Source organism: Bufo gargarizans, chromosome 10, assembly GCF_014858855.1.
Source record: "Bufo gargarizans isolate SCDJY-AF-19 chromosome 10, ASM1485885v1, whole genome shotgun sequence".
NCBI classification, from domain to species: Eukaryota; Metazoa; Chordata; class Amphibia; order Anura; family Bufonidae; genus Bufo; species Bufo gargarizans.
Window position 1 is genome coordinate 94,577,474 of NC_058089.1, and position 18,415 is coordinate 94,595,888.

The window sequence follows — 18,415 nt, forward strand, 5'->3', positions numbered from 1 at the left end:
GGAAATATTTTTCCAAAGGTTTTTTTCCCCAAAAAATCCTACCACCACATGTTTCAACTATCTTTTAAATACAGTCCACACTCAGCACCTGGAAAATACCACTATTTATCCTATGCCCCCACTATTTAAAAAAAAATCTCACATTCACCACATAACGCACCGCACCGCACCGCACCATCCCGAATTATATATATGATGGAGATGACAACCTCATGAAAAGCTCATTGAATGCACACTTGCTCACCCCCTGGCACACACGGAGAAGCTGACACACACTGATAAATGAACATATAAAAACATGGAATACCATATCCTGCAAACAGCAGCATCCACTCCATGTTTTTACTGCCACTCTCTTCTACTTTTTCCCAATTGGTAACGCCCCGCCCCCCCCTGGGGTGAAGTATCTCTCCTTTTAAAAGCCAGGACATACCACTTTGCTGCAGGCCACTGAGGAAGAAGCATTGTGCTTCGAAACGTGTCTGGTTTCCTACAGCATCGCAAACACAGAACTTGGAGACAAGGATAAACAGACACCTGCCGATCTCTCTAACCCTGGGTTCACACCTGAGCGTTTTACAGCGCATTCAAACGCGCTGTAAAACGCTCAAGACATGAAAACCAATGCTTCCCTATGGGAATGGTTCACACCTGGGCGTTTTACAGCGCGTACGAACGCGCTGTAAAACGCCCGACGCTCAAACAAGTACTTGAGCTTCTTTGGGGCGTTTTGACGCGCGTTTGTGGCCATAGGACACTGCAGTCAATGACACAAACGCGCGTCAAACGCGCGTTTACTATTACAAAAAACGCGCATAAAAACGCGCGACAAAAACGCGCGTAAAACGCGCGTTTGAGAAACGCTCAGGTGTGAACCCAGCGTAAGGCAGTGTTTCCCAACCAGTGTGCCTCCAGCTGCTGCAAAACTACAACTCCCAGCATGCCCGGACAGCCTTTGGTTGTGCGGGCATGCTGGGAGTTGTAGTTTTGCAACAGCTGGAGGCACACTGGTTGGGAAACACTGCTCTAAGGAACGCATCAACCCCAGGACTCGCATTGAACCCGCTCTTTTTTATTTATTAATTTTTTTACTCCAAGCCGCCGCTCCCGCCCACGTGGGACACCACGTCACGGGCAAACAGGGCCGGCGAACAACACCGCAGCAGAACGGGTAACATAACATCAATAGGGTGCATCTGCATCAAGCACCTGTCTGCGCTCCTCCTTTATTAATGTTTGCAACATATTTTATTCTATCAGCATAGCTTCATGCAGGAGTGAACACCACAACCTGTATTGCCACAAAGTTACAAATATAGGGGTAGTTCATTTGTTTATCCTGCTACGTATGTACTTACACTTTACCCCCAGCAAATCCGGCACATCAATTGTTTCCGGCTGCAATCATCTTCAGCTGTAACTATCTTTAGCTACAACAGCTCCCCCTACTGGACAACAACATTAAACCAAAGACTCTAGCAGCATTGACTATGTGAACTTTGTCCTAGTACACTTTTATTTCTCACCTCACATCAAGTGGACCTAAGATAATTTTTTTCCCCCTTTTGTTATATATATTATAAATTTATTTTAATTTTTCTTATTTATATATACCTTTTTTTTTTTCAACAACAATTTCATAAATATCAATAAATTAATTAATTTTTAATAGCAACAATTATGATGTGATCATTATATACTAATTCAAGGGCACAACCCACACCTAAAATACAATCTTACTACCAACCCCTCCAACGGTATAGTCATCAGGTAGTGCACCTACCCAAATTCATCAGTACGGTACAACTACCATCTCTGCCAACCAGCGCATATTTAACCCCCCACATCTATATTTTTGCAGTTTTGTCACCATGCATTCTGAATGGCGAAAAAACCCATTCAGGATGCATCAGTTCTGGTTCATTCAGTATTGTGCACCGGACACAATACCGCAGCAAGCTGCGGTTTTGTGTCCGGTCGGCGAAATGGAACAAACTGGATCCGGCACCAAAAACAATGTAAGTCAATGGTGCCGGATCCATTTGACTTAAAATGATTTTAATGCCAGGTCCGATTTGTTCCGTTTTGATTTAATACAACCGCATCCTAACGGAACGGATGCATCCTGGTGCATTAAATCAAACAGAACCATTTTGCTCCGGTTTTGAGATCCTCTGCCGGATATCAGAACCGGAATACAAAACCACAGATGTGAGAGCAGCCTAACGCAACATCCGCGAAAGGTTGGGGCAAAAAAGGTGTGAATGAGATGAGACAAAAAAAGTTACATCCTTTACATCTTTAGAGGGGTTAAAGTTGGGGCAGACTTTGCAAGATGCAGAGATGCATTCATTACCTATGTCTTCTAGGCAGCATTTTTATGCTGTGTGATAGTATATTATATGCAGTCCTGTGTAATCATGTATCTTGCTAAACGACAGTCTCTGCTCTGTTACATCTGATGCCTCAGAGAGAAATCCTTGTAATAGGATGATCTTCCGTTATTGATGAAGGTGCTGCTGCTTGTGCCTACAACTAATAGTCATTTTGCTGACTGGATGCCAGTATTATTGAACGTGATGGGTGGCGATAATAGGAAATATGTTATATTCTGACAGCTGTGCATCTGAAGTAAAAATGTGTCCAATTAAGGGGTTCTCGGGGTATTTCATAAAATCCCAGTGCTGTGTAGGAAAGATGGTTTTGTCAGCACAGTCTGCCGCTGTATCCACTATGCTCAGCTCGGCTGTGGGCTGTTCAGCTGCAGCTGGATGTGTTCCCAAGTCTTCCTGTTTAAGCTGCAGCTGGATGTGTTCCCTAGTCTTCCTGTTCAGCTGCAGATGGATGTGTTCCCTAGTCTTCCTGTTCAGCTGTGGCTGGATGTGTTCCCAAGTCTTCCTGTTTAAGCTGCAGATTGATGTGTTCCCAAGTCTTCCTGTTCAGCTGCAGATGGATGTGTTCCCAAGTCTTCCTGTTCAGCTGCAGATAGATGTGTTCCCAAGTCTTCCTGTTCAGCTGCAGCTGGATGTGTTCCCTAGTCTTCCTGTTCAGCTGCAGATGGATGTGTTCCCTAGTCTTCCTGTTCAGCTGCAGATGGATGTGTTCCCTGTCTTCCTGTTCAGCTGCAGATGGATGTGTTCCCTAGTCTTCCTGTTCAGCTGCAGATGGATGTGTTCCCTAGTCTTCCTGTTCAGCTGCAGCTGGATGTGTTCCCTAGTCTCCTGTTCAGCTGCAGCTGGATGTGTTCCTAGTCTTCCTGTTCAGCTGCAGCTGGATGTGTTCCCTAGTCTTCCTGTTCAGCTGCAGCTGGATGTGTTCCCTAGTCTTCCTGTTCAGCTGCAGCTGGATGTTGTCCCGAGTCTTCCTGTCAGCTGCAGCGGATGTGTTCCCGAGTCTTCCTGTTCAGCTGCAGCTGGATGTGTTCCCGAGTCTTCCTGTTCAGCTGCAGCTGGATGTGTTCCCGAGTCTTCCTGTTCAGCTGCAGCTGGATGTGTTCCCGAGTCTTCCTGTTCAGCTGCAGCTGGATGTGTTCCCGAGTCTTCCTGTTCAGCTGCAGCTGGATGTGTTCCCGAGTCTTCCTGTTCAGCTGCAGCTGGATGTGTTCCCTAGTCTTCCTGTTCAGCTGCAGCTGGATGTGTTCCCGGGGCTTCCTGTTCAGCTGCAGCTGTGTACTGGAAGACTCTGGGACACATTCAGTCAGGACCTGAGCAGAAGAGCCCGCAGCCATTCTGAGTGCTGTGGAGACAGCGGCATAACGGATGGGTAAGTACTGGCGAAACCTAACCAAACGTTCATTGCCTTTCATTTATACAAGTGCATTTTTTGTATAGTTGCATCTATGGCATTTCCAACAATATTCTGTTTTTGCAGCTCACCAGTGCCCATGAACGCTAATCACTGGAGACCCTGAATTTGACTTGAAGACATCTCCAGCAGAACAGAAGAAGCCAAAGAAGGTTGACACCAATTTTTATTTCTCTGTGCAATTGATCATGTTGAACCTATAATTGAGCTCTATATGAAATTTAGGGCTGGTTAATTTATTTTAATTTTATTTTTTTAACCTTCACTTTAGAAGAGTTAACACTATGGCCATGACCCAGTCGTACATCATTATGATGGCGCAGGCACAGAAACCGTTCTGTACCTGTGTGATTAACAGAAGGAGCCTGACCGTGATTGATGGCTGGTTTCTTGCTGTAATGGATATAATCAAAGAAATATCTGATCCTGGTTGTCTTTTAATCTCTTAGATGCCACATTCAATAGCAACCGTGGTATCTAAGGAGCTTAAAAAAAAGGGTGGGACTAATTAGACCAATTACCCCAGCGCCAGCGGCCTTCTCACTGTTTACCGCAGGACCCAGTGACGTCACGACTAGTATCACTGGCCTGGGCGGGGCTAAGCTGTGTTCACCTGAATGTAGCTTAGCCCTGCCCCGGCCAGTTGATACTAGTCGTGATGTCACTGGGCCTGCGGTAAACAGTGAGAAGGCCGCGGCGCTGCTGGAGCGCCACTGCCTTCTCAAACAGCTGATCGGTGGGGGTCCTGGGTGTCGGACCCCCGCCGATCAAATGCTGATGATCTATCTAGAGGATAGATCACTTTAAACAAAGTGCATATCCCCTTTAATAAATTAGGCGCATCTCACGCCAATGCACTCTTGATAAATGTCTCTATCTGCTCAGCAGTGGGATAATATTCCTGACATATTGTATATGAGAATCGCTATGTCACGATGGCACAGCACACGTTTTGATAGCTAGGCTTCATTACACCCTCTCTAATCATTGCAAAATGAAATGGCTTAAATATCTACTATACACAAAATGTAAAATTATTGAGGGTACGGCAATCCATTTACAGTATATTGGCGGTGTCTAAAATTGGTACTTAATTTAGAAGTTCAGCTGGATCCAGTCTTAAGTACCCTTAGTGACACCTCCAAGATAAAAGGGAAAAAAAGATCATATACGTATGATTTATGAGAAATATTTTTGCTGAATTTGTTTTGCCGTGAAAGAGCCCATTCTTTAATGGGGTGGAAACGGCGGGTTAACAAAAATATGATGTGTGAGAACTACTTTTATCAAGAAGACAAATTTTATAGTGTTTTCCCCGTCGCCTCCACAACGGCACTTACAGAAGGGTCTCCCTGCCCCCAGGACAGGAAACAACGCAGGAGCACATGATTTAAAAAGACCTCCTCTCCTTACCTATTCAGTCATTGTTTCCTGTCCTCGGGATGCGTGGGAGACTCCCCTGGAGTGCCAGTAATGTACTTTTATTCGCCCAGCCTTAGCTCTTTTCCCCACAGATTGTGGGAGGGCTGGTGCAGGGAACGGGTACCCCGGAGATGCACTGCCTCCCTTACGCGTTCCTTGGAGTAAGAGTCCATTCACACGACCGTTTTGCTGTTCCGCATCCGTTCCGATTAAAAACGGAACGTTATGCGGATCCATTCATTTTTAATGGAATCAGCAAATAATCGGACAGCACTCATGGTGCTCTCCGATTCCGTGATTCCGTTCCGTGGGTTCCGTTATTCGGATCCTGTCCTACTATTTGTCCGATTTTGCGTTCCGTCATCCCATTCTAGTCAATGGATCCGTCGAAAATCTGGAAGAGCTGCTAAAAGCATCCTCATGTCATCCAGATTTTCGGATCCGCAAAAAACAGGAATGTTTATCTGGAAAGGTAAAAATACTGACGTGTGAATGGACCCTAAGCCCTGCGTGCAGGCCTCCCCGGGCTCGCAATATTCCCAGGTAAGGGGAAATCGTGCAGGATTTGACACGTCACCAGGCGAGGTTCTCCTTGGGCAAGAGAATCTCGCGATAATGCTGCTGCTTCCTGGGGGAATAAGATCGCGACTGCAGCAAAATTTAAATGCAATGGAGCTTGCTGAACAAGTGTAGCGCTCACCGGCTGCAGTCATGCTTGCCCCGGTGACACTGACGCCGCAGGAAAGCCTGAAGATCCCGCTGCCTCTGCCCTCAGCCCAGTAAGCCTCCTCCCCAGTGGGACTTATTTATATCCCTTCTTTATTGTGTGCTTATAATCTGCACTGCAGATCCTTGGGTTGTATTTATTGGTGGCAGTACATTTCCACCCTGGTGAAGGTGGTGGTCTTTTAAATTTTCGTGGCCCTATAGTCCTTTTTTCATTTAATTCTTAGGGCCGAAAAAGTGGTTACAGAGGAGTCTCCTTCCTTACTTGATTCCATGAGAGCTATGATTGAGGAAGTTAATGCGGCAGTGGACTTGAGAATTGCACCACAATCCCCACGTCCATCCACGTCTCAAAGATCCCATACGTTTGATTCGGCATTTGATCTGGATGAGGGGGAGCTAGTATCTGATCTGGACTCTGCTTCCTCAGATAACGGCTCGGGTAGACCTTTGTTTCTCCCGGAAGAAACAGACTGTCTTCTAAAGACAATTAGAGCCACTATGGATATTGAAGAAGTGAAGGAAGCCCACTCCATTCAAGATCAAATGTTCAAGGGACTGGGAAAAAGAAGGGTCTTCCCTATCCATAATAACATTAAACCGTGATGTCCAAAGAATGGAGGGATCCTGAAAGGAGAACGGCTGTAACAAACTCCTTTAAAAGAAAATATCCTTTTGCAAAGATTAAGTCTAATCTGTGGGACTAAAACGCCAAAAATGTATGCCCCAGTTGCCTGCATTTCTAAAAAAAAAAAACTCTCTCCCGTTTGAGGATATGGGTCTCTTACGAGATCCCATGGACAAAAAATGTGAAAGTTTATTAAAAAAAGGCCTGGGAGACAAATACGGCTATGTGGCGCCCTAGTATCTAGCTGTACAGCCAGAACACTATCTGGCTTAATAATTTTTTTTTAGCTGATGCGTCTGCTGACTTAGTCAGATTTTCCACCTGGTCAGCCGCTCTGTCTAATGCGACTCGTAGAGCGATCTGGCTTCGGTCATGGTCGGGTGACGCAAGTTCAAAAAGCCGCCTGTGCTCAATTCCCTGTGAGGGAGCGAGATTGTTTGGCTCAGGATTAGATGATATCCTAGAGAAGGCCTCGGATAAGAAAAAAGCCCTCCCCCTTGAGAGACGTTATTTTCATCAGAGGGGATCCTTTCAGAACCAGAAAAAAAACAAGGCTGGATCGGAAGAAGAAATAAGGATCAAGGAAGTGGAAGCCTAAAAGCTCCTCCTGCCACACTCAATGACGCCCGGAGTCATGTAGGAGGTAGGTTAACATACTTCACCTCGGCCTGGGAACAAATAGGCCTCCCCGGGGGTATTAACTACTCTAAGAGGAGTTTTTATCCCCTCCTCCAGATCGATTTCTAATGAACAGGAAGCTGCCTCTAAAAGAAAGACAGTTGTGTCTAGAATCAGAAATCTCTTCCCTGGTAGAAAAAAAGAGTTCTCCTTCCAGTCCCAGAAGATCAATATGGCAAAGGTTTCTATTCTCCGATAATTCTAGTACAAAAGACAAACTGATCTTTCCATTTGATAATAAATTTCAAATCCCTGAACAAATCCATCATCTACAAGAAGTTCAAGATGGAAACTATAAAATCGACCATCAACTTACTCCCGCAGAATTGTTACATGGTAACGATGGATCTCCAGGATGCTTACTATCATGTTCCGGTATGTCCAGGTCATCAGAAATATTTGAGAATCGCTGTCTTCATAGGTGATTTATTATCTAAGCCATTTTCAGTTCAGAGCTCTTCCATTCGGACTCTCCTCAGCCCCAAGTATATTTTCAAAGATAATGTCAGAAGTCACAAAATACTTACATCTGAAAGAGATTCTAATTGTACCATATCTGGACGACTTCCTAATCGCTTCATCCTGCGATCCCACCTCTCTCTGGTTCAGAAATGCTTTACCATTCTGGGCTGGATTATAAACTTCAAGAAGTCAAACCCCAGACAGAAGAAAAATCTTCCTGGGAGTACTCTTAGACTCTGGTCTACTAATGTCCTTTTTACCCATAGAGAAGAGGAACAATCTACTTCAAAAAGTCTCTTGCTTCTGCAGCCAAAGGACTTCCTCCATCAGGAATATCATGACTGTCTTGGGCCTTCTGACGGCTGTGATCCCGTTGGTCAGATGGGCTTAGTCACACAAGGATCCTTCAGGCCTTCATCTTATCCTCCTGGGATGGAACAAATTCCGCCCTAGAAAATCGTGTTTACATTCCCAATACCGTAAAAAAGTCCTTGATGTGGGGGAGAATGGGAAAGAACTTGCAGACCAGGGTTAATTGGCGACAGGGGAGACAAATGATGATAACCACAGACCCCAGCAGCTCAGGATCATGCAGAGGGAAAGATAGTTCAGGGCCGATGGGGAGAAGACATGTTACAGGCTTCCTCCAATCTAAAAGTAACTCTGCCATCTACAAAGTTATCACTTCCCTTCACACTCCCTCATCTCCAAAACATATAAAGGTGGTATAAGACAACACCACAGCTGTTGCTTACCTGAACAAGGGGGGGGGGGGGGGGAGCTACTCTCTGGGGTCAGTGTCTTGGGACATTTTTCTTTGGGCAGAAAGAAATCTTATATCCATGTCAAAGGAGAAAACAAGCAGACTTCCTCAGCCGCAGAACTTTGAAGGAGGGAGAATGGTCCCTAAATTCTCATATATTTCAGCTGCTCTATTAGAAATGGGGAGTACCAGACCTAGATCTATTCGCCACAAGGGACAACAGACAGACCAAGAGATTTTGCTCCCTCTCCTGTCAAGACAAGCCTTTATGGATAGATGCTGTATCCCAGCCATGGCCGAATACTCTACTATATGCGTTCCCTCCCTTCATTTTGATTCCAAGAACTCTAATGAAGGTGGAGGAGGAAGGGGCTCAAGTAATTTTCATTGCTCCATTTTGGCCAAGAAGGTCTTGGTTCCCCCTGCTGCTCCTGCTGTCTGCGGGAATATTCTGGACCTTTTACTTCGATCCCGGACCTTTGCCATCAGGGTCCGGTATTTCATCCAAAGATAAACCAGCTCAACCTGGCAGCTGAACGCCTCGCCTTGAAGAAAAAAGGGTTGTCTGATGAGGTCATTGCCACATTGATATTGAGTTGTAAGCCTATAACATCCAGAATTTATTTAAGAACCTGGAACACTTTTCTATCATTCTTAAGGCTGGGTTCACACATGAGCGTTTTACAGCGCGTTCCTACGCGCTGTTAAACTCTCAACAGGCAAGAACCAATGATTCCCTATGGGCATGGTTCTCACCTGAGCGTTTTACAGCGCGTATGAACACTCTGTAAAACACCCTACGCCCCAAGAAGTACAGGAGCTTCTTTGGGGCGTAATGTCGCACGTTCCCGCACATAGACTTCCGGGAACGCGCGACAATGGGCGTTTGCTTGTTTCCGGAGCCGCGTATGTAAACGCCCGATAAAATCGCGCATACAGAGTATGCTCAGGTGTGAACCCAGCATTAATAATAGCCTTTATCTAGACATTCCTCAGATTCTTAGTTTCTTGCAGGCAGGATTGGATAAAGGTCTCAGGCCCACTATACTCAGAGTACAGATATCAGCCTTAAGTGCTTTCCTAGATAAAAAAAAACTGGCAGACTCCCCACTTATTAAACGTTTTTTTAAAAAGGGCTACGAGAAGGTTGCCTACCTGTCCATTCCGTCATTCCACCCTGGGACCTAAACTTGGTCCTCGCAGTCCTGATGGAGCCTCCATTTGAACCAGTGGATCGGATCCCGTTAAAACTACTCACCTAGAAAACTGTTTTTCTTGTAGCAATAACAACCGCAAGAAGGATTGGGGAAATCCATATCTTAAGTCCTGGACGATAACATAATTCTTAGGCATTGTCCTTCCTTTCCAAGGTTGTCTCCAGGTTTCATTAGGAACAGGAAGTATCGTTGCCTTCCTTCTGTCAATTTCCGACTACTTAAAGAGATACAAAGTTCCACAATCTGGATGTTAGAAGAAGCGTGTTATCCTACCTGGATGCCACAAATAGTTTCAGACAGTCAGATCATCTCTTCCTCTAATACCAGGGTCCTAACAGGGGACAGGCGGCCAGCAAGTCATCCATAGCAAGATGGATCAGGGATGTTATTACCTATCTCCAGAAAGATCTTCATCCCCCTGGCGGAATAAGAGCTCACTCAACTAGGGCTGTGTCATCCTCCTGGGCCGAGTCGGCTTCAGCTTCTCTAGACCAGATCTGCAGAGCAGCCACGTGGGCAAGACCTATGAGTGCCGACCTCACTGAGGGCAGGATAAAATGGTGACAGAAATGCTGATTTTAGCGCTGTGTCACTCATGATCTAAAAGCAAGTGGTTGATGAGAACCAGCATTATAATAATTGCAGCCCAGACCTTGAAAAGAGTCCAATCTACCTGAGAAGAGTCAGCATTATTCATAATCCCCTGCTCTCCCATCCATCTGCTGATGATTGTCAGTTCTCTCCTAAAGAGATAGGGAGAAAACTAGGTAGAAGACTGTCAGTCATCAGCAGGAATTCATGAATAACCAGGACTCTTCTCAGGAGGCCGTGACTCTTTTCCAGGCACAGTCTGCAAGGATTCTGATGTTGGATCTCTGCAACCACTTACTTTTAACTTTTAAATGACAGACCGCTGAAATCAACTTGCCCGTCTCTACTTTATACTGCTGTTTGTACAGGCTGCATAAAGTTGATGACAGGTTCCCTTTAAGAACCAGGACTCGTCTTTTGGTCGTAGAATCCTTTCTGCTGTTGTCCCTCCCTAGAGCTCATTACTCTGTTAATCCTCCTGCAAGTGCCGTTGTGGAGACGCCGGGGAAAAGGGTTAATTACTCTTACCAGTAATTGGTTTTTCCGAACGGCCTTCACAACGGCACTGAGTTTTTCCCTCCCCTTTTTTTTTTTCTTCTGTTTTGTCAAATTATGTAATTTGATGTTTAATACATTATTTTTTGTTCTTGCATCACTTCCGTGTCCTCTCTTATTGACTGAATAGGTAAGGGGAGGAGGCCTTTTTAAATCATGTGCTCCTGCGTTGTTTCCTGTCCTGGGGGCAGGGACACCCTCCTGTGAGTGCCGTTGTGGAGGCGCCGGGGAAAACCAATTACCGGTAAGAGTAATTAACCCTTTTATGGTTTGATTCAGATTCCAAAGAACAAAACTGCTATTTCGTTCCAGGAGAATATTGATAGTGAACTGAATCTGGGGAGAGTAAGGGAAGAGAAAAATGGGAATATAATAAACAGATATGGATATATGCCTTTTTAGTTTTTTTTTTTTTTTTCTTATTTTAGTCATATGTGATTTATCTCCCACAGAAGAAGAAAAAGAAAAGGACAAAAGGAAACAGAATCTCTCCAGAAGACTCAAATAAACCTTCTGGTGACATACCAAGCCTCCATGCCCTTCCTCTATCCAATGGAGAAAATGGTGAGGCATAAAAGTATACATTCCTGGTATATTTATTATTTATAAAGTAAATGTATGAGGCTGCAGCAAAAACTTATTCATGTCTAGTGTGATTTAGTAGCTAGTTTAGGCTATGCACACCTTTTTGGGGCAATTTTTTTTTTTTTATGATCACGTTTTACTCATTTTAACTTTTGAGCTAAATTTTTTTTTTATTTTTATTGTTCTTTATTAAAAATGCTAAGCCATTTCTGAGATACAAGGGTTAAAAATCAGTCTGTTTTTCAGCTTTCACAGTCTTTTTTTTTTTTTCTTTGAATCCCGTCATCTGAAAGCTCTTATCTCTGATCTCCTGACCTTATAAACGCTCATTATAGCTCAGCTCATTATATCTCAGTTTTTATTAAACTGATAAGAATATGGTTTAGGCCTCTTTCACACTACCTTTTTTTTTCCGTTTTGCGTTCCGTATACGGAACCATTCATTTCCGTATGCATTCCATTTCTGTTTTTCCGTTCTGTTGAAAGATAGAACATGTCCTATTATTGCCCGCAAATCGCGTTCTGTGGCTCCATTCAAGTTAATAGGTCCGCAAAAAAAAACGGAACACATACGGAAATGTCTTCCGTATCCGTTCTGTTTTTGCGGAACCATCTATTGAAAATGTTATGCCTAGCCCAATTTTTTCTATGTAATTACTGTATACTGTATATGCCGAACGGAAACAAAAAAACGGAACAACGGGTCCGTGAAAAAAAACGGACCGCAAAACACTGAAATAGCCATACGGTAGTGTGAAAGAGGCCTTAGGCTGGGTTCACATCTGTGGTTTTGTCTCCATCAGGCCTCATGCACACGACCGTTGTGGGCATCCGCGGCCGTTGCTCCGTTTTTTTTTTTTCGCGGATCCCTTGACTTGGAAAAATCGTGAAATTGCACCGTTTGGCATCCGCGTCCGTGATCCGTGTTTCCAGTCCGTGAAAAAAAACAAATGACCTGTCCTATTTTTTTTTTTTCACGGACCTATTCAAGTCAATGGGTCCGTGAAAAATCACGGATGCACACAAGATTGTCATCCGCCTCCGTGATCAGTGTCCGTTTTTTCCTATCATTTCAAAGGCAAACTTGACTTAGATTTTTTTTTTCACTTTTCATGTCCGTGGATCCTCCAAAAATCAAGGAAGACCCACGAAAAAAAAAACGGCCACGGATCACGGAACAACGGAAACAGTTTTTGCGGACCGCAAAAAAAAACGTCCGTGTGCATGAGGCCTGAGTCTGTTCCGCCGGAGGAACAGACTGCCAGAGTTTACCCTATCCGGCTATGCCTGATACCACCGTGCACCGCACTGTAATAGAATCCGGTGGCAGTTCAGCTGCTTACTGATATATGTGCCAGCTTTTGGCCGGACAAAAAATGCTGCGTGTAGCATTTGTAGCCTGGCCAAATTCCGGCAGTCTGTTCCCTCGATGGAACAGACTGCCGGAATTAAGGATGCAGATGTCAACCCAGCCTTAAATAGGTGTTTGAGGTCAGGGAATAAGAGCTACACATCAGATGTCATGATAAAAACAGACTGTAACACTGATTTTTAACCCTTGTAACTCAGAAACAGCTGAACCTTTTTAATACAGACCAATTGAAAAAAAAAAATTTTGCCCAAAATGAGTAAAATGCAATCATAAAAAAGGACCCAAAGGTATCCATAGCCTTTAAAGACGCACTCCATCAAAAACTTTTCATCACTGCATAGACCTAGAAGACTGCACTGAGAGAGTATGGTGGAGTCGTTCTGGCTGGTGGGGTCCTATGCGTAGCTTGTGCACACCTACTCCTTGACGTCACAGACAGCGGTTCGACGTATCAGAGAGGACAAGTGGTGCTCTTCTTCAGGGATAGTCAAGCCCCTCATATTCAGAAGATATGTGCACTGGCCTGCTCTCATTAACTCAAATGGCAACTCCAATGGAAACAAATGTGACGAATAAGGGATGGCAAAGACCTATAGGCCTGTTTCTAATGGATATAGTAATACACAGTGGTCGTAAAACGCAAAGAGGCACTACTAATCTATTGACGCCACGCTTGTGGTGTAACTAGGTTGTAAATTTTGGAACACACCATTGTGCAGGAAAATATGTGACTTTTCCCCACTCGTGCCACTTTCCCAAAGTGGCGAGAAAAGGGTGTGTGGGCAGCGCAGCCCGGCTCATTTATCATTTTCCACGTCTGTTTTTAGTGTGGAAAATGGCTGCGACCTACGTCAACAAGAGGGCTGGCATAGAGTTAAGTCTGTTGCACGGCATGTCGGACGAAGCACCAAACTTATGTGGAAGCCCGCGCCCCTTCATAACTTTGGTGCTTTCTCCTGCAGATAAGAGGGACTTGAGACCGGCATGGAAAACACTGGTCTTAATAAATGTCTTTTATTTATACTAAATATAAAATAAATCACATATTCTAAAGTCCTATAATGATTAGGATAGATAGATAGCATAAGATGGATGGATGGATGGATGGATAGATAGATTTGGATATATATGATGGATAGTTTAGGCGGATAGGATAGCTGGAGTAGATAATTAGATAGACAGACCTCCCAGTCCTATTTATGCTGTAGATGGGACCTCACCATCTTGAATTTAGATTTCACCCTGCTTTGTCTTCCTCTGTGCTCTGCCACAAACCCCATTATGCCCCAGTACGGCAGCACGTGGCCAGCTAGAGTCGGTGCCACCTATGCCTGTTGGGAGGACAGTGTAATTATCCTCTAACGTCAAGGGAATCTGTCAGTTTTATCTGACATTGGCCCCTTTCAGATAAGCGAGTCCCACGCATCAGACTCGCAGCAGGAGTATGCAGCAGCTCCCGGCACTGACTGGGTTGCATAGCATTATATTGATTTATGATGCTAGGTAACCCTTACAGTTCTGGAATGTATAGGATAACACTGACAGCATTATGTCAGTGTTATCCAATACATTCCCGACCTCTAAGGGTTACATAGCATCATAAATCAATAACCTATCAGTGCTGAAAGGGGCCATATTTTTTTTTCCCCACGTTTCTGTGGCTCTGATGGAAAAGAGAAACTGATACATTTACAATAATGTGAACACAGCATTATTACAGACACACAAATACATATTAAGCCTGGCTATGAGCTGTGCGCTGCGATTGGCCAGTGCTGCAGCAAGGGACACGCCTCCTACAAAAAATCAGTCCAATACAACAGACGAAGCTGAGACACCGGAGCCTATACCGGGCGAACGGAGCGGCGCCCAGGCATACTAGTAAGTGCAGGGGGATCCCTGGGCGCCGCTCTGCCCACAGATAGAGTTAGTTTTTAGTTTGTATACGAGTGAAAGGTCCTCTTTAAGTCTGTACTGTAACCTATTGATGTGCAGCCATTCCCTGCATTGATTCTCTGCCTTATTACCTTGATAAAACCCCTGAAACCGTATCCACACCCGGGGAGCCCCTTTCCTCATTCAACCATCAAAGAAAATGTATGTTGGCAGTAAAACATTATTTCTATATTCTTGTATGGATTTTTATGCTGCCTTTCCTGTGCCTGCGCCAGGTTTCCATGAGCAGACCGAAACCAGATTGGCATCCCAAAAGAAAAATGGACAGGCGCTTCCAGGAACCCTGGATGGGAAGCAGTGCAGTATTGTGTATTTTATGCTTTAAACAGGTTTTCCCATCTCTAGAACTGCTTCCCTAACCCCAGACACCCCCCTGATACCTGTATACTCTAATATACAAAATAGGAGAGCCTGATGGATGCCTCTTGACTCTTCCCCCAACTGCAGAAGTCGGGCAGTTGGATTTGCACAGTGGGCATGTGGGGGGTCACGGGAGGAGATAGCTGTTGGCTGAACAAGCTCATTGACGCTCATTAAGGGGTTTTGCTTGGGAGTTCAATAGTAATGGCCTATCCTCAGGAGAGGACATCAGTATCTGATTAGTGGGAGCACAACTCCTGGCACCCGGTTGATCGTCTGTCTGAAGAGATCATGGCACGGTGGTAAACATCCTTACAACATGCCGAGCACAGCGCCATACATTGTATAGTGGCAGTGCTTGGTGTTGCAGCCCAGACCCATTCATTTGAACTGAGCTGCAAAATATGTGACCAATGAAAGTGACGTCAATGGCCTAGGATAAGATCTGGGCGCTCACTTGAGCACCATGGCCTCTTCAAACAGCTGATCATGGTGGTGCTGAGAATCGGACCCCCAGGATCATTATATTAATGACCTATCCTGAGGATAGGCCATCAGTGTCGAACTCCCACAAGACCCATTTAATGGCATAAAGGGAAGAACCCATCAGCAATGGAAACCTCAAGCAAGGGTCGTGTGAACAGTGGTTTAATTTACCTTTGTCCTCACAGGACTTCTGTGTCATAAAGTGACATTGTGGTGCAGCAGTGATGTGGCTGCATGCTCCATGGTCTGAAGACATGACCTAATATTAATACATTCTGAAAATAATCCTACAAAATATTTTTTGATGTATCACCAGTTTTAGTACGTGCACGTATAGCAATGTTATTGGCCACTCAGTCTAGATATGTAAAGGGGCATCCCGTCTGAGTGCAAGGGACCTTTGCTTTGGATGACCTGTCCATAATGCCACCCCCCAGGGCTTTGCAGGGGAGACGCATGGCTGACTACGACCTGCCACAATGATAACCTATGTGGGAGCTTAGATGATAGTTCTGCCGTAATTGTAATGTGATACTTCTGACAACAGAGTGCTGTCCGTTTCCAAGAGCAATAAAAAAAAAAAAAATGCTTGAAATAACTCAGAATCTGTGCAAAACTAAATTCCTTGAAGTTATTAATCTTTTTTCGAAATTTTTAAACTGTGAAATTTTAGCATGAAATATGACATTTTAGTTATTCTGTTTTCTAGAAGTTCCAGTGTCCCTGGCACCTCCAGGTCTGGACATCCATTCTCCCAATTTCCCATCGAGGTCTTTACCTGTATTGGCTCCCATTAACATGTGTCCAGTGCAGGCTGCGGGGCCACCTGCAGAGTATCACTCTGATTCTGCTGAGTCCATGGAAGAGATTCCAGTAGCCCAGACACATCTAGGCAGCTCTTCCATGAGCGAAAACCTGTTTCTCACACCAAGGAACCCCAAAGTCACAGCGAGCGAGCGCGAGCATGGGCCGAGACCAAGTTACTTCTGGCCGGGCACACTGCAAAAGTTTGAACTGCTCCCAAAGACTCCGTCTGTATTTGTCAGTGACAGCAGTGGAAAACCTCTACCCAATGGACTTGCCGAGGAAGCCAAAGCACAGGACAGTCACGAGACACGTTACAAGAAGATGTGGGTGGCAAAGGGCATGGAAGGAGAGCAGGTTCTTTCCATCTCTAATGCAGACGTTTTGCCCTCCATCAGTGCGAATAAGTAGCTATAACTTTTTTTTTTTTTTTGTTGTTTTTTTATGACCACTTATAATCATTGATTCTTAATAAATTCTTTTTATATTTTATAGTATTGCGTTTTGCTCTTTATTTTGTAGTTTGTGGCTATATAACGTAGCTGTTTATAACACCATTAGCTGTTTATAATTGTATGTCATGGGTGCAGTCCATGCCTCTCATCCAGTTTAGTTTGAAATTATGAATATGCTTTAAAGGGGTATTCTGAGATTTTATTTGTGTTCATTTCATGCCCCATCCTTGTTAAGACTAGCATTTTTTGCATTGATACTTATTAAAAGTTGCCTACCGGGCCAGCGCTGTGCTCCTGGTGAAATGATATGTTCCTGGATCACATGCCGTACATTGTGCACGTGAACCCTAACTCGATTACAACCCACAGTACACATGTCAGTCATCACTCACGACACGTTCATGGCCTGCCCCCTGCGCTCCATCACCATAATACATGCGTGAGAATGAATCTATCGCTAGCCCTGTAGAGCATATAATACTATCCCCATCCCTAACCAGGCCAGCTGCGCCTGCGCAGTCAGGCAGCCTCAAGCGCTGACTTGCATGATGTCACGAACATGTTGACAGTGATGACTGACAAATAGGTTGTAACTGGGCTAGGATCATGTGCACATTGTAAGCACCAGGAGCATCATTTGACTGGGGAGTGCAGCGCTGGACCGATAGGCAACTTTTAATGATCATCAGTGGAACAGTTGTTATTCAAATTGGGGGGATGGAGATCATGAGATAAAAAAAAAAAAATCATGGAATACCCCTTTAAAGAGGTATTCCAATCTTGGACATTGGGGGCATATCACTAGGTGCAGGTCCCATCTATGGAGCCTGCAAAGTGCCAGAGCGCACACCTCGCATGCATGGCCACGCTCCATTCATTTCCATGGGACTGGCTCGGCTATTTCTGTAAGCCCATAGAAGTGAATGGAGCGGAGGCCACGCATGTGCGGTTGCGCTTCCCATTTATTTCGTGCCGCTCAGCTATTTTCGGCAATCCCATAGAAATTAATGGAGGGCAGCCGCAGATGCACCGCCCTCCAGCACTTTGCAGGCTCCGTCCTAAGTATAGGTTCGGGTCCCAGAGGTGGTACCCACACCTATCAGACATTCGGTAATATGCCCCCAATGTCCAAGAGGGGAATAACCCTTTAACTCCAGAAGGGAGGGGCACTACCTACTGATATGTTCTCCCACATTTGGGAGCCCTGCACCCTATTCCATACCCTACAGTTTTGTTCCTGCTTCTAATGAACCATCAGGGGTTTCTAATCAGTTGTCTAGTTAAAGGGGTATTCCTGGACTCGGATGCTCAGCCAAATGTAGTGAGACCAACATAACTATTGAAAAAAAAAGGTGTGGGAACCACACCTATATCGAGAACGTAGCGGGGAGCGCTGTGGCTGGAAGACAGATTTCCCAGGGTCCGTCCACCACCAAGCGCTAATCCCTGCCTCTCCCATTGAAGTGAATGGGAGCGTGCTGCGCATGCGTGGCCCATGCTCCCATTCATTTCTATGGGGCAGACGGCAATAGCCGAGCCAGTGCTCGGCTA

General features: G+C 44.9%; 1 protein-coding gene across 1 annotated transcript in view; it reads left to right on the forward strand.

Moving 5' to 3' along the window:
• Positions 1 to 16,885, forward strand: part of ZDHHC1 (zinc finger DHHC-type containing 1) — a 42,634-nt gene extending 25,749 nt beyond the window's left edge. Inside the window, exons 10-14 of the mRNA XM_044269296.1 lie at positions 3,337 to 3,762; positions 6,180 to 6,468; positions 10,977 to 11,090; positions 11,299 to 11,410; positions 16,315 to 16,885. Of these exons, the coding sequence (XP_044125231.1) occupies positions 3,337 to 3,762; positions 6,180 to 6,468; positions 10,977 to 11,090; positions 11,299 to 11,410; positions 16,315 to 16,820 (1,447 nt within the window). The 3' untranslated portion in view covers positions 16,821 to 16,885. The remainder of the gene's footprint in view (positions 1 to 3,336; positions 3,763 to 6,179; positions 6,469 to 10,976; positions 11,091 to 11,298; positions 11,411 to 16,314) is intronic.
• The last annotated feature ends 1,530 nt before the right edge of the window (positions 16,886 to 18,415 follow it).